At 42.7% G+C, this 23,938-nt stretch overlaps 1 protein-coding gene across 1 annotated transcript in view; it reads left to right on the top strand.

The window, feature by feature from the left end:
* The window catches only part of LOC115134834 (SH3 and multiple ankyrin repeat domains protein 2-like), a 174,983-nt gene that overhangs the window by 30,621 nt on the left and 120,424 nt on the right, over nucleotides 1-23,938 (top strand). The window contains exons 7-8 of the mRNA XM_065022132.1: nucleotides 1,578-1,694; nucleotides 6,849-6,926. Of these exons, the coding sequence (XP_064878204.1) occupies nucleotides 1,578-1,694; nucleotides 6,849-6,926 (195 nt within the window). The remainder of the gene's footprint in view (nucleotides 1-1,577; nucleotides 1,695-6,848; nucleotides 6,927-23,938) is intronic.

The raw sequence follows: 23,938 nt of genomic DNA, 5'->3' as shown, positions 1-23,938 counted from the left end.
ACTCTACTATGTCTCCCTGTCATGGCTTTTGCGCCATCAGTTCAGATACCAACACATCTTGACCACCAAGTCCATTTGATGTCACACACCTGTCCAGTACTTTAAAAGTATCCTCTCCTGTTGTCCTGGTTTCCAGTGGTTTGCAGAAGAGGATGTCTTCCTTAAATTGACCCCTCGTTAACGTAACAGACATGACTCATCCAGCTGTAATGCATAGAATACACTGGCTTGTATGTGAAGCAGTAATTGTTTCAAAACATCTCCTACTGTATCACTGGGCGGCAGGTAGCCTAGTGGTTAGAGCGTTGGACTAGTAACGGGAAGGTTGATTGAATCTCTGAGCTGACAAGGTGAAAATCTGTCGGTCTGCCCCTGAACAAGGCAGTTAACCCACTGTTCCTAAGCCATAATTGAAAATAAGAATTTGTTCTTAACTGACTTGCCTAGATAAATAAAGGTTAAATAAAAACTGATGTGTCGTGAAACAGTGTTGTTTGATGGAGACATTGTCTGTAATGTTTTTGTTGGCCTTTTCCCCCAGAATTGTCCCAGACATATCTGCAGCAGAAAGTCCTCCACAATAGTATGGGGCTTGCCTGTTCTAGCCAATCGGTAGCTCACCATATAAGATGCTTCTAGCCTCTTCTTATTAATGGTATCCTTTGCTTTTATACATGTCTTACTACTCGAAAGTCGTCTTTATTCTTGCTCAAAAACTCATGTGGCTTATTTTTCAAATTGTCAAATTGTTTCTAAATCTCTGCGCAATACTGTGCAAAGGTTTCCTGCGAGAGTGTAACTGTTAATATGACTGGATGTTAATTACTTGACTAGGCTACCTGTATTTGACATTGTGTTGTTCATTTCGCTGAACACTAGATGGTTAAATTTTATTTTTGGCAGGGAAACGAGGCTACTCAGGCGAGAAAAAAACCTCACCCGTTGGAAAATATAAATGTACTGTTTGAAAACGTAAAGAAATTATTATAATTTAATTTGAATTTTAATCCCATTTTGATTTGGCGTACCCCCGACGGCATTATACTTACCCCTGGGGGAATGTGTACCCCAGTTTGAGAATACCTGGTCTATATATCATCCACGTGAACACAAACCAGAATAGACTTCTCTTGCCAATCAATGAATTTCTAAATGTTTGGTTGGTCATATTTTCTATGATAGTCCCGGGTTTGCCTTATGTAAGTTACTGTATGGATTGTTTCATTTTCTTTTGTTTTGACCTGGTCTTTGTGATGTCTTCTGTGTTTGTGTGTCAGGCGTGTAGATATGGACAATATTTGACATGGTCTCTGTGTTTGTGTGTCAGGCGTGTAGATATGGACATTATTTGACATGGTCTCTGTGTTTGTGTGTCAGGCGTGTAGATATGGACATTATTTGACATGGTCTCTGTGTTTGTGTGTCAGGCATGTAGATATGGACATTATTTGACATGGTCTCTGTGTTTGTGTGTCAGGCGTGTAGATATGGACATTATTTGACATGGTCTCTGTGTTTGTGTGTCAGGCGTGTAGATATGGACATTACTTGACATGGTCTCTGTGTTTGTGTGTCAGGCGTGTAGATATGGACATGTCCACCACCTGGAGCAGCTGTTGTTCTATGGAGCAGATATGGGTGTCATGAACGCCTCTGGAAACACGGCTCTACACATCTGTGCTCTATACAAAGAGGTAAGAGACCAGAGTTCAAATCATCAGAGCACCAGAGCACAAACCACTAGGGCGGCACGTAGCCTAGTGGTTAAGAGCGTTTGGGCCAGTAACCCGAAAGGTTGTTGGTTCGACTACCCAAGGTGAAAAATCTGTCGATGTGCCCTTGTGCAAGGCACTGAACTCTAATTTGCTCCAGGGGCGCCATACTGCTATGCCTGACCCTGTAAAACAACTAATTTCACTGCACATATCTGGTATATGTAAAATAATCATCAGTCCATCTACTGTACAGAGGGGCTTTATATTGTACCATCTACTGTACAGAGGGGCTTTATATTGTACCATCTACTGTACAGAGGGGCTTTATATTGTACCATCTACTGTACAGAGGGGCTTTATATTGCACCATCTACTGTACAGAGGGGCTTTATATTGTACCACCTACTGTACAGAGGGGCTTTATATTGCAACATCTACTGTACAGAGGGGCTTTATATTGTACTATCTACTGTACAGAGGGGCTTTATATTGTACCATCTACTGTACAGAGGGGCTTTATATTGCAACATCTACTGTACAGAGGGGCTTTATATTGTACCACCTACTATACAGAGGGGCTTTAAAACTTCTTGTGACTCCCCATCCCGGGTCCGGGAGTGTAATCATCGCCTGACACTAATTAGCATAACGCAACGGACATAAATCTTCCTAGAAAATCTTCCTATTCATGAAAATCACAAGTGAAATATATTGGAACACAGCTTAGCCTTTTGTTAATCACCCTGTCATCTCAGATTTTTAAAATGTGCTTTACAGCCAAAGCTAGACAATCAAATTAAATCGTTTACCTTTGATGAACTTCTGATGTTTTCACTCACGAGACTCCCAGGAAGAAAGTTCATTTTTGTAGGCGAAACAGCTCCGTTTGTTCTTCACCTTTGGCTGAGAAATCGCCCGGAAATTGCAGTCACGAAAACTGCAAAAAATATTCCAAATTAGCTCCATAATATCGACAGAAACATGGCAAACGTTGTTCATAATCAATCCTCAAGGTGTTTTTCTAATATCTATTCGATAATATATCCGTCGGGACAATTATTTTTTCAGTAGGACCGATTGGAGTAATGGCGAGAGTCACCCTGGGAGCCATCATGTGACCACTTACGCAATGTAGCCGCCTACGGCTATTCTTCAACATAAATGCGTAAAACTACGTCACAATGCTGTAGACACCTTGGTGAATACGTAGAAAGCGTAAGCTCGTTGATGGTACATTCACAGCTCAATAGGGACTCATTGGAACGCAGCGCTTTCAAAATATGGGGCACTTCTGGATTTGATTTTTCTCAGGCTTTCGCCTGCAACATCAGTTCTGTTATACTCACAGACAATATCTTTACAGTTTTGGAAACGTTAGAGTGTTTTCTATCCAAAGCTGTCAATTATATGCATATTCTAGCATCTTGTCCTTGTCTTGATATACTAGTACATTGTATTGATATACTAGTACATTGTATTGGTATACTAGAACATTATGTCGATTTACCAGTACATTGTATTGGTGTACATTATAATGGTATACTAGTACTTTGTACTGGTTTACTAGTACATTGTATTTGTATACCAGTAAATTAGGCCCATAGTAAACAGGGCTGTGGTTGTAAACCCAAGTAAACCGATTGACTGAATTGAAATGGAATTGACCCCAATCTTGATTGTGTTATTAGCAAGGGGTCAATTACGATTAATAAATATCCTGTTGATTCTTCACATGGGTAAAGATTGACTGGATACACTGATGAGAATCAATCTGAGGTGGACACATCCTGGGGAACACATCCAGGGGGAACACATCCTGAGGGAACACATCCCAGGGGAATACATCCTGGGGGAACACATCCCGGGGGAGCACATCCTGGGGGAACACATCCTGAGGGAACACATCCTGAGGGAACACATCCCGGGGGAATACATCCTGGGGGAACACATCCTGAGGGAATACATCCTGAGAGAATACATCCCAGGGGAACACATCCTGAGGGAACACATCTCGGGGGAACACATCCTGGGGGAACACATCCTGAGGGAACACATCCCAGGGGAACACATCCTGTGGGAACACATCCCGGGGGAATAAATCCTCAGGGAATACATCCTGAGGGAATACATCCTGAGAGAATACATCCCGGGGGAACACATCCTGAGGGAACACATCCTGAGAGAATACATCCTGGGGGAACACATCCCGGGGGAACACATCCCAGGGGAATACATCCTCACGGAATACATCCTGAGAGAATACATCCTGGGGGAACACATCCTGAGGGAACACATCCCAGGGGAACACATCCTGAGGGAACACATCCCGGGGGAATACATTCTGAGGGAACACATCCCAGGGGAACACATCCTGAGGGAACACATCCCGGGGGAATACATTCTCAGGGAATACATCCTCAGGGAACACATCCCGGGGGAATACATCCTCAGGGAATACATCCTGAGAGAATATATCCTGGGGGAACACATCCCAGGGGAAGACATTCTGTCCTGAGGGAACACATCCCGGCGGAATACATTCTGAGGGAACACATCCCAGGGGAACACATCCTGAGGGAACACATCCCGGGGAATACATTCTGAGGGAACACATCCTGAGGGAACACATCCTGGGGGAACACAAAACAATATGGTCTTAACATCAATGGCTATGATTTCTAGTTTAAAACCATAGTAATCAATATTTAGACGGCTCTATGTAGTTTAAATGTTAATGACAGTTTCCACTGTCATATGAATCCCAGAGCCAACAAGGCACTTAACCCTAATTGCTCTTGGGTCGCTGTTAATAACGGCTGACCATGGCTGTGACCCCACTATACGAGGGTGTGTTAGGGGGAGTGGGGATATCGAATAAACACATGTCCATTTCACACATGGGTGTAATACACACTACATGTTTGAAACAGGACAAATAGAAGCACTCACCAAATAATAATAATAATTATACACACACATTTGTAAGATGGTGATTTGAACATGGGATGTGTGTGTGAGATATCTCTCCGGTTGTCTGTAGGGGTCACTGCTCCCATTAGCTATGGCATAGATCATTAAGCCTTTCTACACGCTGTGCTCTCTCTGCTACAATTATTCACAGAGAGCAAGAGAGAGAGAGCAAGAGAGAGAGAGAGAGAGAGAGAGAGAGAGAGAGATATAACTTCCTCTCTCTGGGTTTGCTGTTGTGTAATCTCTTCCCTCGACTGCTCTGCTCCTACAGGCTGGGTTTATTTCCCTGGCTTTCTGATTAGATGCCCTTTTGCATGACAGCTTTAGTGTGATCTAATGACTACAATGACAGCCACTAGGAGGAATGAACTTCACTGATTTAACCTTTTTGAATATCAGTCTGATTTGTGTGGGTTGGGGCTTGTACACGTAATATTATTATTGTAGATATCTGCCATATACTAGTGGCAGTATAATTTAATAAGAGCAAGTAGGAGGGGGATGAGCTCGAACATTGGTGTGTGTGTGTGTGTGTGTGTGTGTGTGTGTGTGTGTGTGTGTGTGTGTGTGTGTGTGTGTGTGTGTGTGTGTGTGTGTGTGTGTGTGTGTGTGTGTGTGTGTGTGTGCAGGCACTGTGTGTATGTATGTGTGTATGAGCAAGCACTGTTTGTGCATGGGCGTGTGTGTGCGTGTGTGCCTGACTGTATGTGTGTGTGGGCCCGCGCGCCTGTATGTGTGTGTTCACATGCACGTGAACGTGTGTTTGTAGTGGTGTTTCCGTGGGTGGGCTGCTGAATCCAGCTAACAGCAGGCTGAGGCGGGCTGCAGTGCCACAGACAGTTACCAGAGGCTGATTCTCTCTTGATTTTCTCACCGAGCTTCACACTACATGTTTTCACTGCACTGAGATCCTTTCTGGAGAGCTGAGGGAGAGGCCTTGCTTTACCTGGAACATAGACAAGGCATCATCAGACTGTACCTGGAACATAGACAAGGCATCATCAGACTGTACCTGGAACATAGACAAGGCATCATCAGACTGTACCTGGAACATAGACAAGGCATCATCAGACTGTACCTGGAACATAGACAAGGCATCATCAGACTTTACCTGGAACATAGACAAGGCATCATCAGACTTTACCTGGAACATAGACAAGGCATCATCAGACTTTACCTGGAACATAGACAAGGCATCATCAGACTGTACCTGGAACATAGATAAGGCATCATCATACTTTACCTAGAACATAGACAAGGCATCATCAGACTGTACCTGGAACATAGACAAGGCATCATCAGACTTTACCTGGAACATAGACAAGGCATCATCAGACACACAGGACAGGGTGAGCTCTAGCTCCAGCAATGATACGTTCTGGAATGTTCTGGAATCAATTAAGTTCCAGAATGTTCTGGATTAGTTGATGGAATGTTTAGTTCTGGAATGTTCTAGAATCGGTGCTAGATTAGTTGATGGAATGTTCAGTTCTGGAATGTTCTAAAATCAGAGCTAGAATAGTTGATGGAATGTTCAGTTCTGGAATGTTCTAGAATCATTTAAGTTATAGAATGTTCTGGAATCAGTTCTAGATTAGTTGATGGAATGTTCAGTTCTGGAATGTTCTAGAATCATTTAAGTTATAGAATGTTCTGGAATCAGTTCTAGATTAGTTGATTGAATGTTCAGTTCTGGAATGTTCTAGAATCGGTGCTAGATCAGTTGATGGAATGGAATGCTTGATCAAGATGGTTTTCTGGTTTTCTCTCTCGTTAAAGGGGTTCAGAGAATTACAGAGTAATAACAAACAGTAGCAGGCAGCAGAGAGAGAGAGAGAAAGAGCGAGAGAGAGAGAAAGAGAGAGAGAGAGAGAGAGAGAGAGAGAGAGAGAGAGAAAGGGGACAGAGAGGGATAGAGAGAGGGAGACAAAGAGGCAGATAGAGAGGGAGAGAGAGAGGGAGACAGAGTTAGTTTATTTCACTTTTGTATATTATCTACCTCACTTGCTTTGGCAATGTTAACATATGTTTCCCATGCCAATAAAGCCCCTTGAATTGAATTGAATTTACAGAGAGGGAGACAGAGAGAGCAATGGCGTTGAAATAAATGAGGTCCTGGTCTTACTCTGTTCCCCCTTCTCTTTTCCTTTGGTCCTCCCTAAGGAACACTGTGCCAGAGTACTGCTTGTTCGTGGTGCCAACAAGGAAGTGAAGAACTACAGAAGCCAAACACCATTCCAGGTATGGACTGACTGACACCTCTAACATTTACTGCTCACAGTACAGGCTTGCTGTAAAACGCTGATCACTACATTCCATTCTCCATACTAGCATGCCACTTGCAATGCATACCCAATCCATTGCTTCGTTCTTCAAAGTGGTATGGTATAAAACGGTCATTCATTAAGCTTCTCAGATGAATTACATCAGTAGAGAGCTACATGTGTAGTATTTTAATTTGAGCCAGTTTTCGACAGCAGGAAAATAATCCTGCAAAAACAGGAAATGTGAATTATTATGTGGATTATAATTAATGGACATTTTTTTGTAGGGGTTGATACATTTTTCTTTAGGGGCAAATCAAGTCTGATATTTTAAAGTGGAAATGACCAACTTTACAAGCCTTTTTAAACCTTGAATACACTACAAGTTTGCATTTCTCAGCATCAAAAGAGATTCTACATCTGTAGTGTAGTATGTGATACCTTTAGATGCTTGTAGTGGTGAAGCTTCATAACATTGCAACCCTTCCTTTTGTTTCTTTGCAGTAGTATTTTGGCAAGCAGATCAGTCTCCATCTGTGTGTTTTCAGTCAAGTCTTGTTCACGTGTGGTTTTAAAAGGGAAAAGCAAGATGGTACACACAGAATGAGCGTATTTTTAGGTTGTTAAACAAAGCTGTTTAAGAGTCAATGGTTCCTTATTTGGCAGGCTTTTATGTAAGACATCCCTCTCTCTGAACAAACAGTCAATGGTTCTGGGAGAAATGTTCATGTTTATATGCATGTGTCAGCATTCCACAGTGTTCTGAACTCCAACTACCAATTAGTCATAATGGAGGTGTGATGCATTTAGGGGGTTGAAGTCAGAAGGGGTATGGATACTGAATAGCTTCCTAGCTGTAGTTGACTATATTTTCTCCTTTTCCTATTCATCATCCCTACCCTGTTAACCATCATCTTTTAATGCAGATAATTTCATATCCCACCAATAATTAAACGGTGGATTCACACAAAATTTTTATTGGCAGCAGGCCTACACAGCTGCTATTTAAATAACACGGTGAAATAACAACTACTGCACGAGGTTCATTATTATCAAGCACATAAATCATTTTTATTCTGTGAGAGTCTCCCTTTGTGATGTGTTTATGGTTCAAAGTTGAACATCTTCCACCAAATCTCCTCTTTACCTCCTCATGCTCTCGTAGCAGTCTGACATCTAAACTCCTCTGCTTTAGTCTGAGCTCCTCAGTTACTCTAAACTCCTCTGCTTTAGTCTGAACTCCTCAGCTACTCTAAACTCCTCTGCTTTAGTCTGAGCTCCTCAGTTACTCTAAACTCCTCTGCTTTAGTCTGAACTCCTCAGTTACTCTAAACTCCTCTGCTTTAGTCTGAACTCCTCAGTTACTCTAAACTCCTCTGCTTTAGTCTGAACTCCTCAGTTACTCTAAACTACTCTAAACCTCTGCTTTAGTCTGAACTCCTCAGTTACTCTAAACTCCTCTGCTTTAGTCTGAACTCCTCAGTTACTCTAAACTCCTCTGCTTTAGTCTGAACTCCTCAGTTACTCTAAACTCCTCTGCTTTAGTCTGAGCTCCTCAGTTACTCTAAACTCCTCTGCTTTAGTCTGAACTCCTCAGTTACTCTAAACTCCTCTGCTTCAGTCTGAACTCCTCAGTTACTCTAAACTCCTCTGCTTTAGTCTGAACTCCTCAGTTACTCTAAACCAGGGGTGTCAAACATACGGCCCGCGGGCCGGAACCGGCCCCCAAGGAGGTTCGATCAGGCCCGCAGGATAATTTGAAAGTGGAAAAAATGCATAAAAGACATGGAATTAATATTTTTAATTCGCTGCAATTCATGGATTATCCGCTAAGGGGCGCACTCTTTCCATCAGAGTAGAAGACAAGCCGCATCACTGAGACAGACTGAAAACAGCAGACGGTATCAATGCGCCATCTGCTGCTTGTTACGACGTTGTTAATACCTTGGTCTCTACCTCTCCGCTACACCCTCATTAGCCAAAATGTCGTTATCCAAACGGAGAAAAGTAGATAAGGAGTGTAGAATTTTCAAAGAAAAATGGACCACGTCCTATTTATTTACAGAGATGCACGGAAAACCTTCGTGCTTGGTGTGTTTGCAACAAGTTTCGGTATTGAAGGAATATAATATTCGACACCACTACGAGACTCATCACAGCGAAAAATATGACGGCTTGCAAGGACAACTGAGAAGAGATAAGATTAACGAATTGCTGGCGGGTCTGAGGAAACAGCAGTCAACTTTCATCCAGAGCCGAGAAGTCAGTGAAGCAGCGGTAAAAGCCAGCTACCTAATTGCTAGCGAAATAGCATTAGCATCGAAGCCGTATTCGACGGTGACTTTGTTAAACGATGCATGATGAAGGCGGCTGAACTTGTATGTCCCGAGAAGCGACAAGCTTTTGCCAATATTAGCCTGACGAGGAATACTATAGCAGAGAGGATTTGAACTATCGGCAGATTTAGACAGTCAATTGAAACAGAGAGTCAAGTCATTTATTGCATTTTCCGTGGCAATTGACGAGAGCACTGACATCACAGACGTGGCCCAACTGGCCATATTTATTCGAGGAGTTGATGAGACATTGACTGTTACTGAAGAGTTTCTTGAGTTGGTGCCAATGATGGACACCACAACAGCCGAGGACATTTTCGGCTCTGTCGTTGCTGCATTGGACAGAGTTGGAGTGGACTGGTCCCCGCTGTCAGCCTGGCTACAGACGGCGCGCCATCCATGGTCGGAAAGAAAGCAGGTGTCGCGACAAAGTTCAAAGACAAAGTACAAGCCCTTAATGGAGGAGATCGTTTCTGGACATTTCACTGTATTTTGCACCAGGAGGCATTGTGTTGCAAGTCGCTGAAAATGGACCACGTCATGGAGGTGGTTGTTCGCACTGTAAATTTCATCCGGTCCAGAGGTCTGAACCATCGTCAGTTTGACAAACTTCTCAGCGACAGCAACATTACCCACAGCCTGCCATACCACACTGAAGTGAGATGGTTAAGCCGAGGCGCTGTGCTGAGGCATTTCTTTGATCTACGAGAGGAAATCGGACAGTTCATGGAGAAAAAAGGAAAACCGGTGTTGGAATTACAATCTCAGGAATGGCTACGGGACCTTATATTCTTGGTTGATATTACTGAACACTTGAACAATCTGAACAAAATGTTGCAAGGCCGCAAAAAAGTTGTCACACAGTTTTCTGACAACATACATGCATTTAAGTTGAAGCTGACTTTGTGGGAGATGCAACTGGCAAATGGCAACCCTGCTCATTTCCCCTGTCTGAGAGATGTGTGTGTGACCAGACCTGATGCGGACATGAAACGGTACAAAGACAAAATTGCAGGACTACTGCGGGAGTTTGAGAAACGTTTTCAGGTATTTGGTGAACTTGAGACAGAATTTTCAGTTTTTCGCTCACCTTTCACAGTTAAAGCTTCTGATCTGCCGGTCGAAATTCAGCTAGAGATAATTGATTTGCAGTGTGATGCAGATTTGAAGGGCAAATTTGCGTCTGTAGGTCTGGACAGATTTTATCAGTATCTACTACCAGGGTACCCCAAATTAACAGCCCTGGCTGCTAAAATTTTGTGCATGTTTGGGACAACCTACCTTTGTGAACAAATTTTCTCAGTGATGAATATCAATAAAACAAAAATGCGTTCAAGGCTCACAAACAAGCACTTAAATGACATTCTGAAAGTGACAGCTAGTCAGGACATGACACCTGGTGTTGATGCACTTGTACAGGCCAAAAGATGCCAAGTTTCAGGAACAAATACAAGTCCAGACTAGACTAACACCTTTAAAATGCTGCCTTAGATACTGTTTGCATTGAAAGAATACAGCTCTGTGAAGATGAATCCTTACTGTGGTGATTTAAAAAATGTGCACTTTAATGTTAGTCAGCAGCTTCAAAACAAAAGTTGTGTGATGGAATTCTACTGTTCATACAACTCCATAAATTTTCAATTTCGTGGAACAGTGTAGCAGAGTATGGTATAATTTTAATGGTCCGGCCCACTTGACATCTCCCTAGGCCGTATGTGGCCCACGATGCGAAATGAGTTTGACACCCCTGCTCTAAACTCCTCTGCTTTAGTCTGAACTCCTCAGTTACTCTAAACTCCTCTGCTTTAGTCTGAACTCCTCAGTTACTCTAAACTCCTCTGCTTTAGTCTGAACTCCTCAGTTACTCTAAACTCCTCTGCTTTAGTCTGAACTCCTCAGTTACTCTAAACTCCTTTGCTTTAGTCTGATCCCCAGCTGAGCCAAATATCTTCTCTTGCATCATGTAGGAGTCAGTGGAGTGATGCTGTTTATATAATGTACACTTCCACTGAGTGCTGATGCATCCTCTAATTCTCTCTATTATTCATCTATCCCTTCACACTTAAAATACTTAAAATAAAATGATGTTTCCTGCCTCAATTACTCTTTAATTACAGCTCATTTGAAGGGGGCCATAAACCGCATTCACCTCATCCAATCAAATTCTGATTAAGTTTTGCCCAGTTAGGCAGCCATCTGCTGACTGATGGTGGCAAATTAAGTGCTGAGACTCAGCATGTGCCCTAAATGCACCCTATTCCCTATATAGTGCACTATGGGCCCTGGTCACAAGTAGTGTACTATAGAGGGAATAGAGTGCCATTTGGGATATACACACTGATTCAGAGGAAATTGGAGCACTTCAATTCGTGCTCCTCTTTCCTGACCCACTTTCATCCCAACATCACATCCTGTCTCACTTCTAGTACACCCAGACATCATACTTCACCTCACCTCAGTATGGTTAGGGACCAGGTAAACCTTCCCTGGCTCAAATCCTTCCTTCCTCATGCCCCTCTCTCTCTCTCTCTCTCTTTCTCTCTCTCGTTCTCTTTCTCTCTTTCTCTCTTCTTTCTCTCTCTCTTTTTCTTTCTTTCTCTCTCTCTCTCTCTTTTTCTTTCTTTCTCTCTCTCTCTCTCTTTTTCTTTCTCTCTCTCTCTTTTTTTTTCTTTCTTTCTTTCTTTCAATTTCAATTCAAGGGGCTTTATTGGCATTGGAAACATTTGTGACTCACTACCTGGATTCGGTCTTATGTAGCAAAATTAGAATTTTTACATTGGATAAAAGTAGAGACTCAGAGCAGAATGATATTGTATACACTGCATTTTAGCTAATGTGAGCAGACCAAGTAATTGGGCATCACTCTAAAGCGGGAAGGTGGAATAAACGAGTCAGGAGTAGGTTTTCTTGATTGAACACAGTTCTCTATTGAGGGCATTTGGTCAACACAAACAGTTCAACATAATCAATGAAAATCTTCCAAGGAAAAATATACATCTTCTTCTCCAGATGAAACCGGAACACAATAGGCTTATCTTTAAACTACAACAAAAAGTCACGGGCTTGTCACCGTCTTAGTGGTTCTTCCTGGATAGCTCCTCTCTCTCGGTGGCCATCTTCCAGAGATAGTTTTCCCCCCTTCTCTGCTGGTTCCATTCTCTCTCTTATAGGGGAAGGAGAGTATGTCATTAGTACCGTCAGCTGTGCTTAATTGCCTCTGGTTACCTTGTCTCCCATGCCTTGTTGGGCTACTATCCATGAGCCCAGCCTGCCCTCTGGTGGTCCTTCCACACTAATGAGCCAGCCAGCTACCATTATCTTGTTAAACAACAATGAACATATTGCCAAAATCATGTCGTTACTACCCTGCATGAATCTGCTGCGAGCTAACCAACCAGGTTCAATGTTAGTTAGCTACCATTAGGCTCTAACTAGCAAAGCAAGTGGATCTGGGATACGAATAATAACTTCATACACATAACGTTAGCTAGGGAACAAGCCAGCTAATGTTAGCTAGCTAGCTAACAGTATGTTTTAGCTTGAAATCAAATCCACTTTCTGTCAAAATTAGAAATGTGTAATATCTGAAAATATAGCTAGCTAAAGCTAGACTATCTTACCCGTTTACATCATTATGCATGATGGACGCGTCTCACTGTCACGGATGCCTTGCCACGATTGTCCTTAATTTGAAGATGTAATCCGGAGACAGGGGTTTTCTCCATCTCTTTAGCTATCATACTGTAATTACACTGATTTCAAAACTCGATCCTCCAGAAGGTGGAGAGTAAAATTTATGCAGCTCCACCCCACAATGCTTTTTTTAAAAGTCACGTTCGACAGGATTACCAACACAGATTGACCAGCTGAAATAGACAGAAGCCCTCTATATGGCAGACCAATCCGAAGTCATCTCTCGGCATGTCAAACCTACTCATTATCTCAGCCAATCATGGCCAGTGTGAAGGTTGCTGACTTTTTCTGTGTCTTAATGAACAAGGCTCGTAATTTAACAATATTATTGTACACAAATTTGTTATTAAGGCACATGAAAGTTCCCATGTTCCAGAAGGCATTTCTGCCCAAAAACAAATTTAAAAATGTTTTATTCAAAAAACGTTAAAATGGCTCTCCTGTGGAGTCGTGACGACATACGCCTAGTTTCCTGAAACGGGTCACATATGTTTACATTGCCAAAGCAAGTGAAATGGATAAACAAAAATGAAATAAACATAAAAAGAATAAAGACATTTCAAATGTCATATTATGTCTATATACAGTGTTGTAAAGTAAAAATGGGAAAATAAATAAATGTAAGCAGTTGATGTTATTCTTCAATAACACAGACCCCAAAGCAAATTAGGAGGAGAAAAATACATGAATTCATAGAAAACAAATCATAGTTGTTATGCTGGAAAGCGGATGGTAGATGTTTATTCTTCCCTGTTCTCAGTGTTTTCTCTGCTGAACAAAGAGAAAGGATGTAGTTTATACCCAAGCTTAGCCTGTGGTTGACCAATTAGAATTCCTTGCAGCAAAATTAGGCCAATGGTTGAATACTAAGTATCCCATTTCAGGCTCAATGTATAGACAATTTGGTCAAATGAGAACTTGCCGCATGTAGCTGTGAGTCCAGGACTGGAACCCCTTCAAAGATTCTAAACAGATGTTGAACTGAAAGACAACCCATGTCCGTGACCCATTAATCTTCAGTTCCCCATTACTCGAAAAATGTCCATTGATCGTTTATTCCCCGCATTGTGTATTTATCTTTGAATATTCTTACATAAACATAAATATGGGTTGTATTTACAATGGTGTTTGTTCTTCACTGGTTGCCCTTTTCTTGTGGCAACAGGTCACAAATATTGCTGCTGTGATGGCACACTGTGGTATTTGACCAAATAAATATGAGTTTATCAAAATTGGATTTGTATTGTTTTCCAATTCTTTGTTGGTCTGTGTAATCTGAGGGAAATATGTGTCTCTAATATGGTTATACATTTGGTATGAGGCTAGGAAGTGCAGCTCAGTTTCCACCTCATTTTGTGGGTAGTGTGCAAAGAGCCTGTCTTCTCTTGAGAGCCAGGTCTGCCTAAGGTGACCTTTCTCAATAGCAAGCTCACTGTCAAAGCTTTCGTTAATTTTGGGTCAGTCACAGTGGTCAGGTATTCTGCCACTGGGTATTCTCTGTTGAGGGCTTTAGTGATTTTTGCAGTTCGTTCCAGTCATTGGCAGCAGAGAACTGGACAGAGAGGCGGCCAAAGGATGAATTGGCTTTGGGATGACTAGTGGGATATACCTGCTGGAACGAGGGCTACGGCTGGGTGCTGCTATGGTGACCAGTGAGCTGAGATAAGGTGGAACTTTACCTAGCAGAGACTTGACCTGGAGCCAGTGGGTTTGGCGACGAGTATGAAGAGAGGGCCAGTCAACGAGAGCATACAGGTCGCAGTGGTGGATAGTATATGGGGCTTTGGTGACAAAACGGGTGGCACTGTGATAGACTGCATCCAATTTGTTGAGTAGAGTGTTGGAGGCTATTTTGTAAATGACATCGCCGAAGTCGAGGATCGGTAGGATGGTCAGTTTTACGAGGGTATGTTTGGCAGCATGAGTGAAGATGCTGTGTTGCGAAATAGGAAGCCAATTCTAGATTTAAGTTTGGATTGGAGATATTTAATGTGTGTCTGGAAGGAGAGTTTACAGTCTAACCAGACACCTAGGTATTTGTAGTTGTCCACATATTCTTTGTAGTTGTCCACGTAAGTCAGAACCGTCCAGAGTAGTGATGCTGGAAGGGCGGGCAAGTGCGAGCAGCTATCAGTTGAAGAGCATACATTTAGTATTACTTGCATTTAAGAGCAGTTGGAGGCCACGGAAGGGGAGTTGTATGGCATTGAAGCCTGTCTGGAGGTTAGTTAACACAGTATCCAAAGAAGGGCCAGAGGTATACAGAATAGTGTCATCTGCGTAGAGGTGGATCAAAGAATCACCAGCAGCAAGAGCGACATCATTGATGTATAAAGAGAAGAGAGTCGACACGAGAATTGAACTCTGTGGCACCCCCATAGAGACTGCAAGAGGTCCGGACAACAGGCCCTCCGATTTGAACATGGAACTCTATCAGAGAAGTAATTGGTGAACCAGGCGAGGCAATCATTTGAGAAACCAAAGCTGTTGAGCCTGCCAATAAGAATGTTATAATTGAGTCGAAAGCCTTAGCCAGGTTGATGAATACGGCTGCACAGTACTGTCTTTTATCGATGGCGGTTATGATATCGTTTAGGTGGTGCACCCATAGTATTGTTTCTTATCGATGGCGGTTAAGATATTGTTTAGAACCTTGAGCGTGGCTTAGTTGCACCCATAACCAGCTCTGAAACCAGATTGCATAGCGGAGAAGGTACAGTGGGATTCGAAATGGCCGGTAATCTGTTTGTTAACTTCTTTTAGCTTATTTGGACGCTAGCGTCCCACCTCGACAACATCCAGTGAAATTACAGAGCGCCAAATTCAAATGACAAAAATAGTAATAATAAACATGAATGAAAACAAGTGTTATACATCAGTTAAAAGATTAACTTCGTGTTAACATAGCCACTTTGTCAGATTTCAATAAGGCTTTACGGTGAAATCATGCCATGATATTATCTGAGGACAGCGCCCTGCGTACAAAAGCATACAAACATTTTCCAACCAAGAAGAGTCAGAAATAGCAATAAAATAAATCACTTACCTTTGAAGATCTTCCTCTGTTGGCAATCCAAAGGGTCCCAGCTACACAATAAATGGTCGTTTTGTTCGATAAAGTCCCTCTTTACATCCCAAATACTCCGTTTTGTTGGCGCGTTTTGTTCAGTAATCCATTGGCTCAAAGGCGGTCAAAACATGCAGACAAATACATCCTAATAGTACCTATATTTAATCCTCAGGTTGTCAATTATCTAAATAATCGATAATCTTTCAACCTGACAATAGCGTATTCAATAGAAATGACAAAGAACGAAGAGCGCACACACAGTCACGCACGCAAACCGGTACTGCATGATTCCATAGACCACTTACCAAAATGTTTTGTTCTTCATCGTTTTTCAGAAATCAAGCCTGAAACCATGTCTAAAGACTGTTGAAATCAAGTGGAAGCCATATGAACTGCAATCGGGGCCCTAAGACTTATATAGTCAATAGGCTTTCAATGGAAAACCACTCACATAAAAAAAAAAAAAAAAACATTCCTGGATGGATTTTCCTCAGGTTTTTGCCTGCCATATCAGTTCTGTTATACTCACAGACATTATATTAACAGTTTTAAAAACGGCAGAGTGACAGGCAGTTTACTTTGGGCATGTCAGTCATCCGAAATTCTGAATACTGCCCCTTAGCCCAAAAAAGGTTAACTTGGCTTTCGAAGATCTTAGAAAGGCAGGGTAGGATAGATATAGGTCTGTAGCAGTTTGGGTCTAGAGTGTCTCCCCCTTTGAAGAGGGGGAGCTTTCCAATCTATGGGAATCTCAGATGATACAAAAGAGAGGTTGAACAGGTTAGTAATAGGGGTTGCAACAATTTCGGCGGATCATTTTAGAAAGAGAGGGTCCAGATTGTCCAGCCCGGCTGATTTGTAGGGGTCCAGATTTTGCAGCTCTTTCAGAACATCAGCTATCTGGATTTTGGGTGAAGGAGAAGTGGGGAGGCCTGGGCGAGTTGTTGTGGGGGGTGTAGGGCTGTTGATCGGGGTAGGGGTAGCCAGGTGGAAATCATGACCAGCCGTAGATAAATGCTTATTGAAATTCTCAATTATAGTGGATTTATTGGTGGTGACAGTGTTTCCTAGCCTCAGTGCAGTGGGCAGCTGGGAGGAGGTGCTCTTATTCTCCATGGACTTTACAGTGTCCCAGAAACGTTTAGAGTTTGTGCTACAGGATGCAAATTTCTGCTTGAAAAAAAGCTGGCTAGCCTTAGCTTTCCTAAATGCCTGTGTATATTGGTTCCTAACTTCCCTGAAAAGTTGCATATCGCAGGGGCTATTCGATACTAATGCAGAACGCCACAGGATGTTTTTGTGCTGGTCAAGGGCATTCAGGTCTGGAGAGATCCAAGGGCTATATCTGTTCCTGGTTCTAACATTTTTGAATGGGGCATGCTTATTTAAGATGGTGGGGAAGGCACTTTTAAAGCATAACCAGGCATCCTCTACTGAAGGGATGAGGTCAATAGCCTTCCAGGATACCCCGGGCCAGGTCGATTACAAAGGCCTGCTCGCTGGAGAATTTTAGGGTATTTGAAAGTGACCCATTATGGATGCAGGCAATGAGGCAGTGATATTCGATACTAATGCAGAACGCCACAGGATGTTTTTGTGCTGGTCAAGGGCATTCAGGTCTGGAGAGATCCAAGGGCTATATCTGTTCCTGGTTCTAACATTTTTGAATGGGGCATGCTTATTTAAGATGGTGGGGAAGGCACTTTTAAAGCATAACCAGGCATCCTCTACTGAAGGGATGAGGTCAATAGCCTTCCAGGATACCCCGGGCCAGGTCGATTACAAAGGCCTACTCGCTGGAGTATTTTAGGGTATTTGACAGTGACCCATTATGGATGCAGGCAATGAGGCAGTGATCACTGAGTTCTTGGTTGAAAACAGCAGAGGTGTATTTGGAGGGCAAGTTGGTTAGGAAGATATCTTTGAAGGTGCCCGTGTTGACGGATTTGGGGTTGTACCTGGTGGGTTCATTAATAATTTGTGTGAGATTGAGGTCATCAAGCTTAGATTGTAGGATGGCCGGGGTGTTAATGTCACAGTTTAGGTCACCTAGCAGCACGAGCTCTGAAGATAGATGGGGGGCAATCAATTCACATATGGTGTCCAGGGCACAGCTGGGGGCAGAGGGTGGTCTATAGCAAGCGGCAATGGTGAGAGACTTGTTTCTGGGAAGGTGGATTTTTAAAAGTAGAAGCTCGAATTGTTTGGGTACAGACCTGGATAGTAAGACAGAACTCTACAGGCTATCTCTGCAGTAGATTGTAACACCGCCCCCTTTGACAGTTCTATCTTGTCTGAAAATGTTATAGTTAGGGATGGACATTTCTGGGTTTTGGTGGTCTTCCTAAACCAGGATTCAGACATGGCTAGGACATCCGGGTTGGCAGAATGTGCTAAAGCAGTGAATAAAACAAACTTAGGGAGTAGGCTTCTAACATGCATGAAACCAAAGCTTTTACGATTACAGAAGTCAACAAATGAGAACACCTGGGGAGTAGGAGTGGAGCTAGGCACTACAGGGCCTGGATTAACCTCTACATCACCAGAGGCGGAGTAGGATAAGGGTATAGCTAAAGGCTATCAGGACTGGTCGTCTAGTGCGTTTGGAGCAGAGAGTAAAAGGAGCAGGTTTCTGGGCGCCATAGAATAGATTCAAGGCATAATGTACAGACAAAGGTATGGTAGGATGTGAGTACATTGAAGGTAAACCTAGGCATTGACTAATGATGAGAGATATATTTTCTCTAGAGACGTTTAAACCAGGTGATGTCACCGCATATGTGGGAGGTGGAACTAAATGGTAGGTTATGGCATATTGAACAGGGCTAGAGGCTCTACAGTGAAATAAGACAATAATCACTAACCAGGACAGTAACGGACAAGGCATATTGATATTAGGGAAAGGCATGCGTAGCTGGGTGATCATAGGGGTCCAGTGAGGGGTTGGGCTGGCTGGAGACACGGCGATTCAGACAGCTAGCAGGCCGGGGCAAGCAAGCTAGCAGAAGGGCCTTAGAGGGGCGTCTCAATGGAGGAAAGTCTGTTTTAGCTTTAGGGTTCCGAGTAGCAGAGGGGTCCAAGTCTAATTGGCAAAATAGGTATAGTGGCCCAAGAAATTGGCCGATGGATCTATACAGCTAACAGTCCAGTATACTCTAGATAGCTAGCGGGCCGCGGTTAGATGCTAGCGGGCCGTGGCTAGCAGATGGGCATTCTGGGGACGTTGTGATGTAGAGGCCAGTTGAGTACCCCCTTGAGCAGATTACGTTGTAGTCCAGTTGTGGAGGATCAGCGGGGTTCCGTGCCCCGTACCGGCAGTAGAAGGGGTCCGGGTATTGTAAGCCCAGGAGTGGCTGATGGGCCTCTTTGGCTACCCGGGAGAAAAGGCCTAGCATGGGCTAGCTCCAGGTTAATTGGTGCTTGCTTTGGGACCGACGTTAGCTGCGATGATCCAGGTGAAAATGTCCAGAGCTTGCGGTAGGAATCCGGGGATATGGAGAGAAAATAGGTCCAGTATGCTCTGGTTTGAGTCGCGTTGTACAAACTGACGAGAGCTAGTAGTGTTTAGCTGACTACTAGCTAGTAGCTAGTGAGCTGGCCAGCTTCTGTTGGGGGATTCCGGATTCGAGGTAAATAAAAATACTTTTGAAAAAACAGATCCACACCAGATTGGGTGAGGCGGGTTGCAGGAGAGTATTTTGAAGTTGAGGTTTAGAACAAAATATAAAAAGATATGCAAAGAAAAATATATAAAAAGATATATACATGGGACACGACAAGATGGACAAAGACGTCTGACTGCTACACCATCTTGGATGTAGCTAGTTACCTGTGGAGCTGATGTTTAGGCTGAGGTATGTATAGTTTTTGGTGTCCTCTAGGGCAACAAACCTCCAGACGAGCTTCAATGCCATATAACACTCTTTCCGTGGCCTCCAACTGCTCTTAAATGGAAGTAAAACTAAATGCATGCTCTTCAACTGATCGCACCCGCCCGCCCGACTAGCATCACTACTCTGGGCGGTTCTGACTTAAGAATATGAGGACAACTACAAATACCTAGGTATTTGGTTAGACTGTAAACTCTCCTTCCAGACTAACATTAAATAAGCATCTCCAATCCAAAATTATATCGAGAATCGGCTTCCTATTTCGCAACAAAGCCTCCTTCACTTATGCTGCTAAACATATCCTCGTAAAACTGACCATCCTACCGATTCTTGACTTCGGCGATGCCATTTACAAAATAGCCTCCAACACTCTACTCAGCAAATTGGATGTAGTCTATCACAGTGCCATCCGTTTTGTCACCAAAGCCCCATATATTACCCACCACTGCGACCTGTATGCTCTTGTTGGCTGGCCCTCGCTTCGTATTCGTCGCCAAACCCACTGGCTCCAGGTCATCTATAAGTATTTGCAAACTAAAGCCCCTCCTTATCTCAGCTCACTGGTCACCATAGCAACACCCACCCGTAGCACGCGCTCCAGCAGGTATATTTCACTGGTCATCCCCAAAGCCAATTCCTCCTTTGGCCACCTTTCCTTCCTGTTCTCTGCTGCCAATGACTGGAACGAATTGCAAAAGTCACTGAAGCTGGAGACTTACATCTCCCTCACTAAATTTAAGCATCAGCTGTCAGAGCAGTCTCCCAATCATTGCACCTGTACACAGCCCATCTGTAAATAGCCCATCCAACTACTTCATCCCCATATTGTTTTTATTTTTTGCTTTTTTGCATCCCAGTATCTCTAATTGCACATCATCATCTGCACATCTATCACTCCAGTGTTAATGCTAAATTGTAATTATTTTGCCACTATGCCCTATTTATTGCCTTACTTCTCTAATCTGACTACATTTGCACACACTGTATATAGATCTTTTTCTATTGTGTTATTGACTGTACGTTTGTTCATTACATGTGTAACTCTGTGTTGTTTTTGGCGCACTGCTTTGCTTTGTTTTGGCCAGGTCGCAGTTGTAAATGAACTTGAACTTGTTCTCAACTAGCCTACCTTGTGAAATATATATATATATATATATATATATATATATATATATATATATATATATATATATATATTTAAATGGTGTCTAGATGGAATTTGTATGTGTGGTAATGGCATCTGGACCTTTTTTGGAACACCATTATTTTGTCTTACTGAGATTTACTGTCAGGGCATAGGTCTGACAGAATCTGTGCAGAAGATCCAGGAGCTGCTGTAGGCCGTCCTTGGTTGGGGGGACAGAAGCGTCAGATCATCAGCAAACAGTATATATTTGACTTCGGATTCTAGTAGGGTGAAGGCGGGTGCTGCAGACTGCAGCACTGCCTGCTGCAGACTGCCTCGCCAATCCGTTGAAATATATGTTGAAGAGTGTGGGGCTTAAGATGCATCCCTGTCTCATCCCACGGCCCTGTGGAAAACAGGTGTGTTTTTTGCCAATTTTAACCACACTTGTTGTTTGTGACCATGGGTTGTATAATGTTGTATGCTTTTCCCCCAACACCACTTTCCATCAATTTGTAGAGCAAACCCTCAAGCCAAATTGAGTCAAAAGCTTTTTTGAAGTCAACAAATCATGAGAAGACTTTCTTGCTCTCTCTTTATCAATTAAATTAAATTCAAGGGGCTTTATTGGCATGGGAAACATGTGTTTACATTCCCAAAGCAAGTGAGGTAGATAATATACAAAACTGAAATAAATAATACAAATTAACAGTAAACATTACACATACAGAAGTTTCAAAACAATAAAGACATTACAAATGTCATATTATGTATATATACCGTGTTGTAACAATGTACAAATGGTTAAAGTACACAAGGGAAAATAAATAAGCATAAATATGGGTTGTATTTATAATGGTGTTTGTTCTTCATTGGTTGCCCTTTTCTTGTGGCAACAGGTCACAAATATTGCTGCTGTGATGGCACACTGTGAAGTTTCACCCATTAGATATGGAAGATTATCAAAATTGGGTTTGTTTTCAAATTCTCTGTGGGTCTGTGTAATCTGAGGGAAATATGTGTCTCTAATATCGTCATACATTGGGCAGGAGGTTAGGAAGTGCAGCTCAGTTTCCATCTCATTTTGTGGGCAGTGTGCACATAGCCTGTCTTCCTTTGAGAGCCATGTCTGTCTACGGCAGCCTTTCTCAATAGCAAGGCTAAGCACACTGAGTCTGTACATAGTCAAAGCTTTCCTTAAGTTTGGGTCAGTCACAGTGGTCAGGTATTCTGCCACTGTGTACTCTCTGTTCAGGGCCAAATAGCATTCTAGTTTGCTCTGTTTTTTTGTTAATTCTTTCCAATGTTTCAAGTAATTATCTTTTTGTTTTCTCATGATTTGCTTGGGTCTAATTGTGCTGCTGTCCTGGGGCTCTGTGGGGTATGTTTGTGTTTGTGAACAGAGCCCCAGGACCAGCTTGCTTAGGGGACTCTTCTCCAGGTTCATCTTTCTGTAGGTGATGGCTTTGTTATGGAAGGTTTGGGAATTGCTTCCTTTTAGGAGGTTGTAGAATTTAACATCTCTTTTCTGGATTTTGATAATTAGTGGGTATTGGCCTAATTCTGCTCTGCGTGCATTATTTGGTGTTCTACGTTGTACACGGAGGATATTCTTACAGAATTATGCATGCAGAGTCTCAATATGGTGTTTGTCCCATTTTGTGAAATCTTGGTTGGTGAGTGGACCCCAGACCTCACAACCATAAAGGGCAATGGACTCTATGACTGATTCAAGTTTTTTTAGCCAGATCCTAATTGGTATGTTGAATTTTATGTTCCTTTTGATGGCATAGAATGCCCTTCTTGCCTTGTCTCTCAGATCGTTCACAGTTTTGTGGAGATTACCTGTGGCGCTGATGTTTAGGCCAAGGTATGTATCGTTTTTTTGTGTGCTCTAGATGTCTAGATGGTGTCTAGATGGAATTTGTATTTGTGGCCCTGGCGACTGGAACTTTTTTGGAACACCATTATTTGGGTCTTACTGAGATTTGCTGTCAGGGCCCAGGTCTGGCAGAATCTGCGCAGAATATATAGGTGCTGCTGTAGGCCCTCCTTGGTTGGTAACAGAAGCATCAGATCATCAGCAAACAGTAGACATTTAACTTAAGATTCTAATAGGGTATGGCTGGGTGCTGCAGCCTTTTCTAGTGCCCGCGCCAATTCATTGATATATATGTTGAAGAGGGTGGGGCTTAAGCTGCATCCCTGTCTCACCCCACGGCCCTGAGGGCCTGCTCTCTCCCTCTTGCTCTCTCCCTCTTTCTCTTTCTCTTTCTCTTTCTCGCTCTCTCTCTCTCTCTCTCTCTCTCTCTCTCTCTCTCTCTCTCTCTCTCTCACTATCTCTCTGCTCTTTGTTTCTCAGTCCCCTAGTTTCGCTGTCCGTCTCTTTCTCTCTCCCCCTCTCTCTACCTAGCCATCATAACTTACCTACATATGGTTTGGGACTAGGTGAACCGACAGCAGAGGAACAGAGCGTGTGCTGTGTTGAACTATGCAGGGTTAAGAGAGGTTATCCTCATGGCTATACTGTAACATCATAACTTAGCCTACCTCCCCATATGGTTTGTTATAAGGTAAACAGACAGCAGAGCAGAGCGTTTCAGTTTTTCAGTGTAGCAGAATGTTGTTTCTGGGAGGAGACGATGATGGGAAGTAGGAATCATGTTTTCATGTTTTTATTGCACAGCCTCATTCTCCACTCTAGCATGCATTATACTGCAACACTACTACTCCAATCCAATAGCTTCTGTAGAGTTATTACTGTATTACAATAATAGGTTAATTCATTTAACTCATTTCAGTAGTGTATTTGAAAATTGCTCCATATTTTCAGGTAATGTATTTGTTTATCCACATGAAACCAATTTCATATTT

Source organism: Oncorhynchus nerka, linkage group LG9a, assembly GCF_034236695.1.
Source record: "Oncorhynchus nerka isolate Pitt River linkage group LG9a, Oner_Uvic_2.0, whole genome shotgun sequence".
NCBI classification, from domain to species: Eukaryota; Metazoa; Chordata; class Actinopteri; order Salmoniformes; family Salmonidae; genus Oncorhynchus; species Oncorhynchus nerka.
Note: the sequence above shows the minus strand (reverse complement) of the source record. Positions and strands in the feature narration are given on the sequence as shown.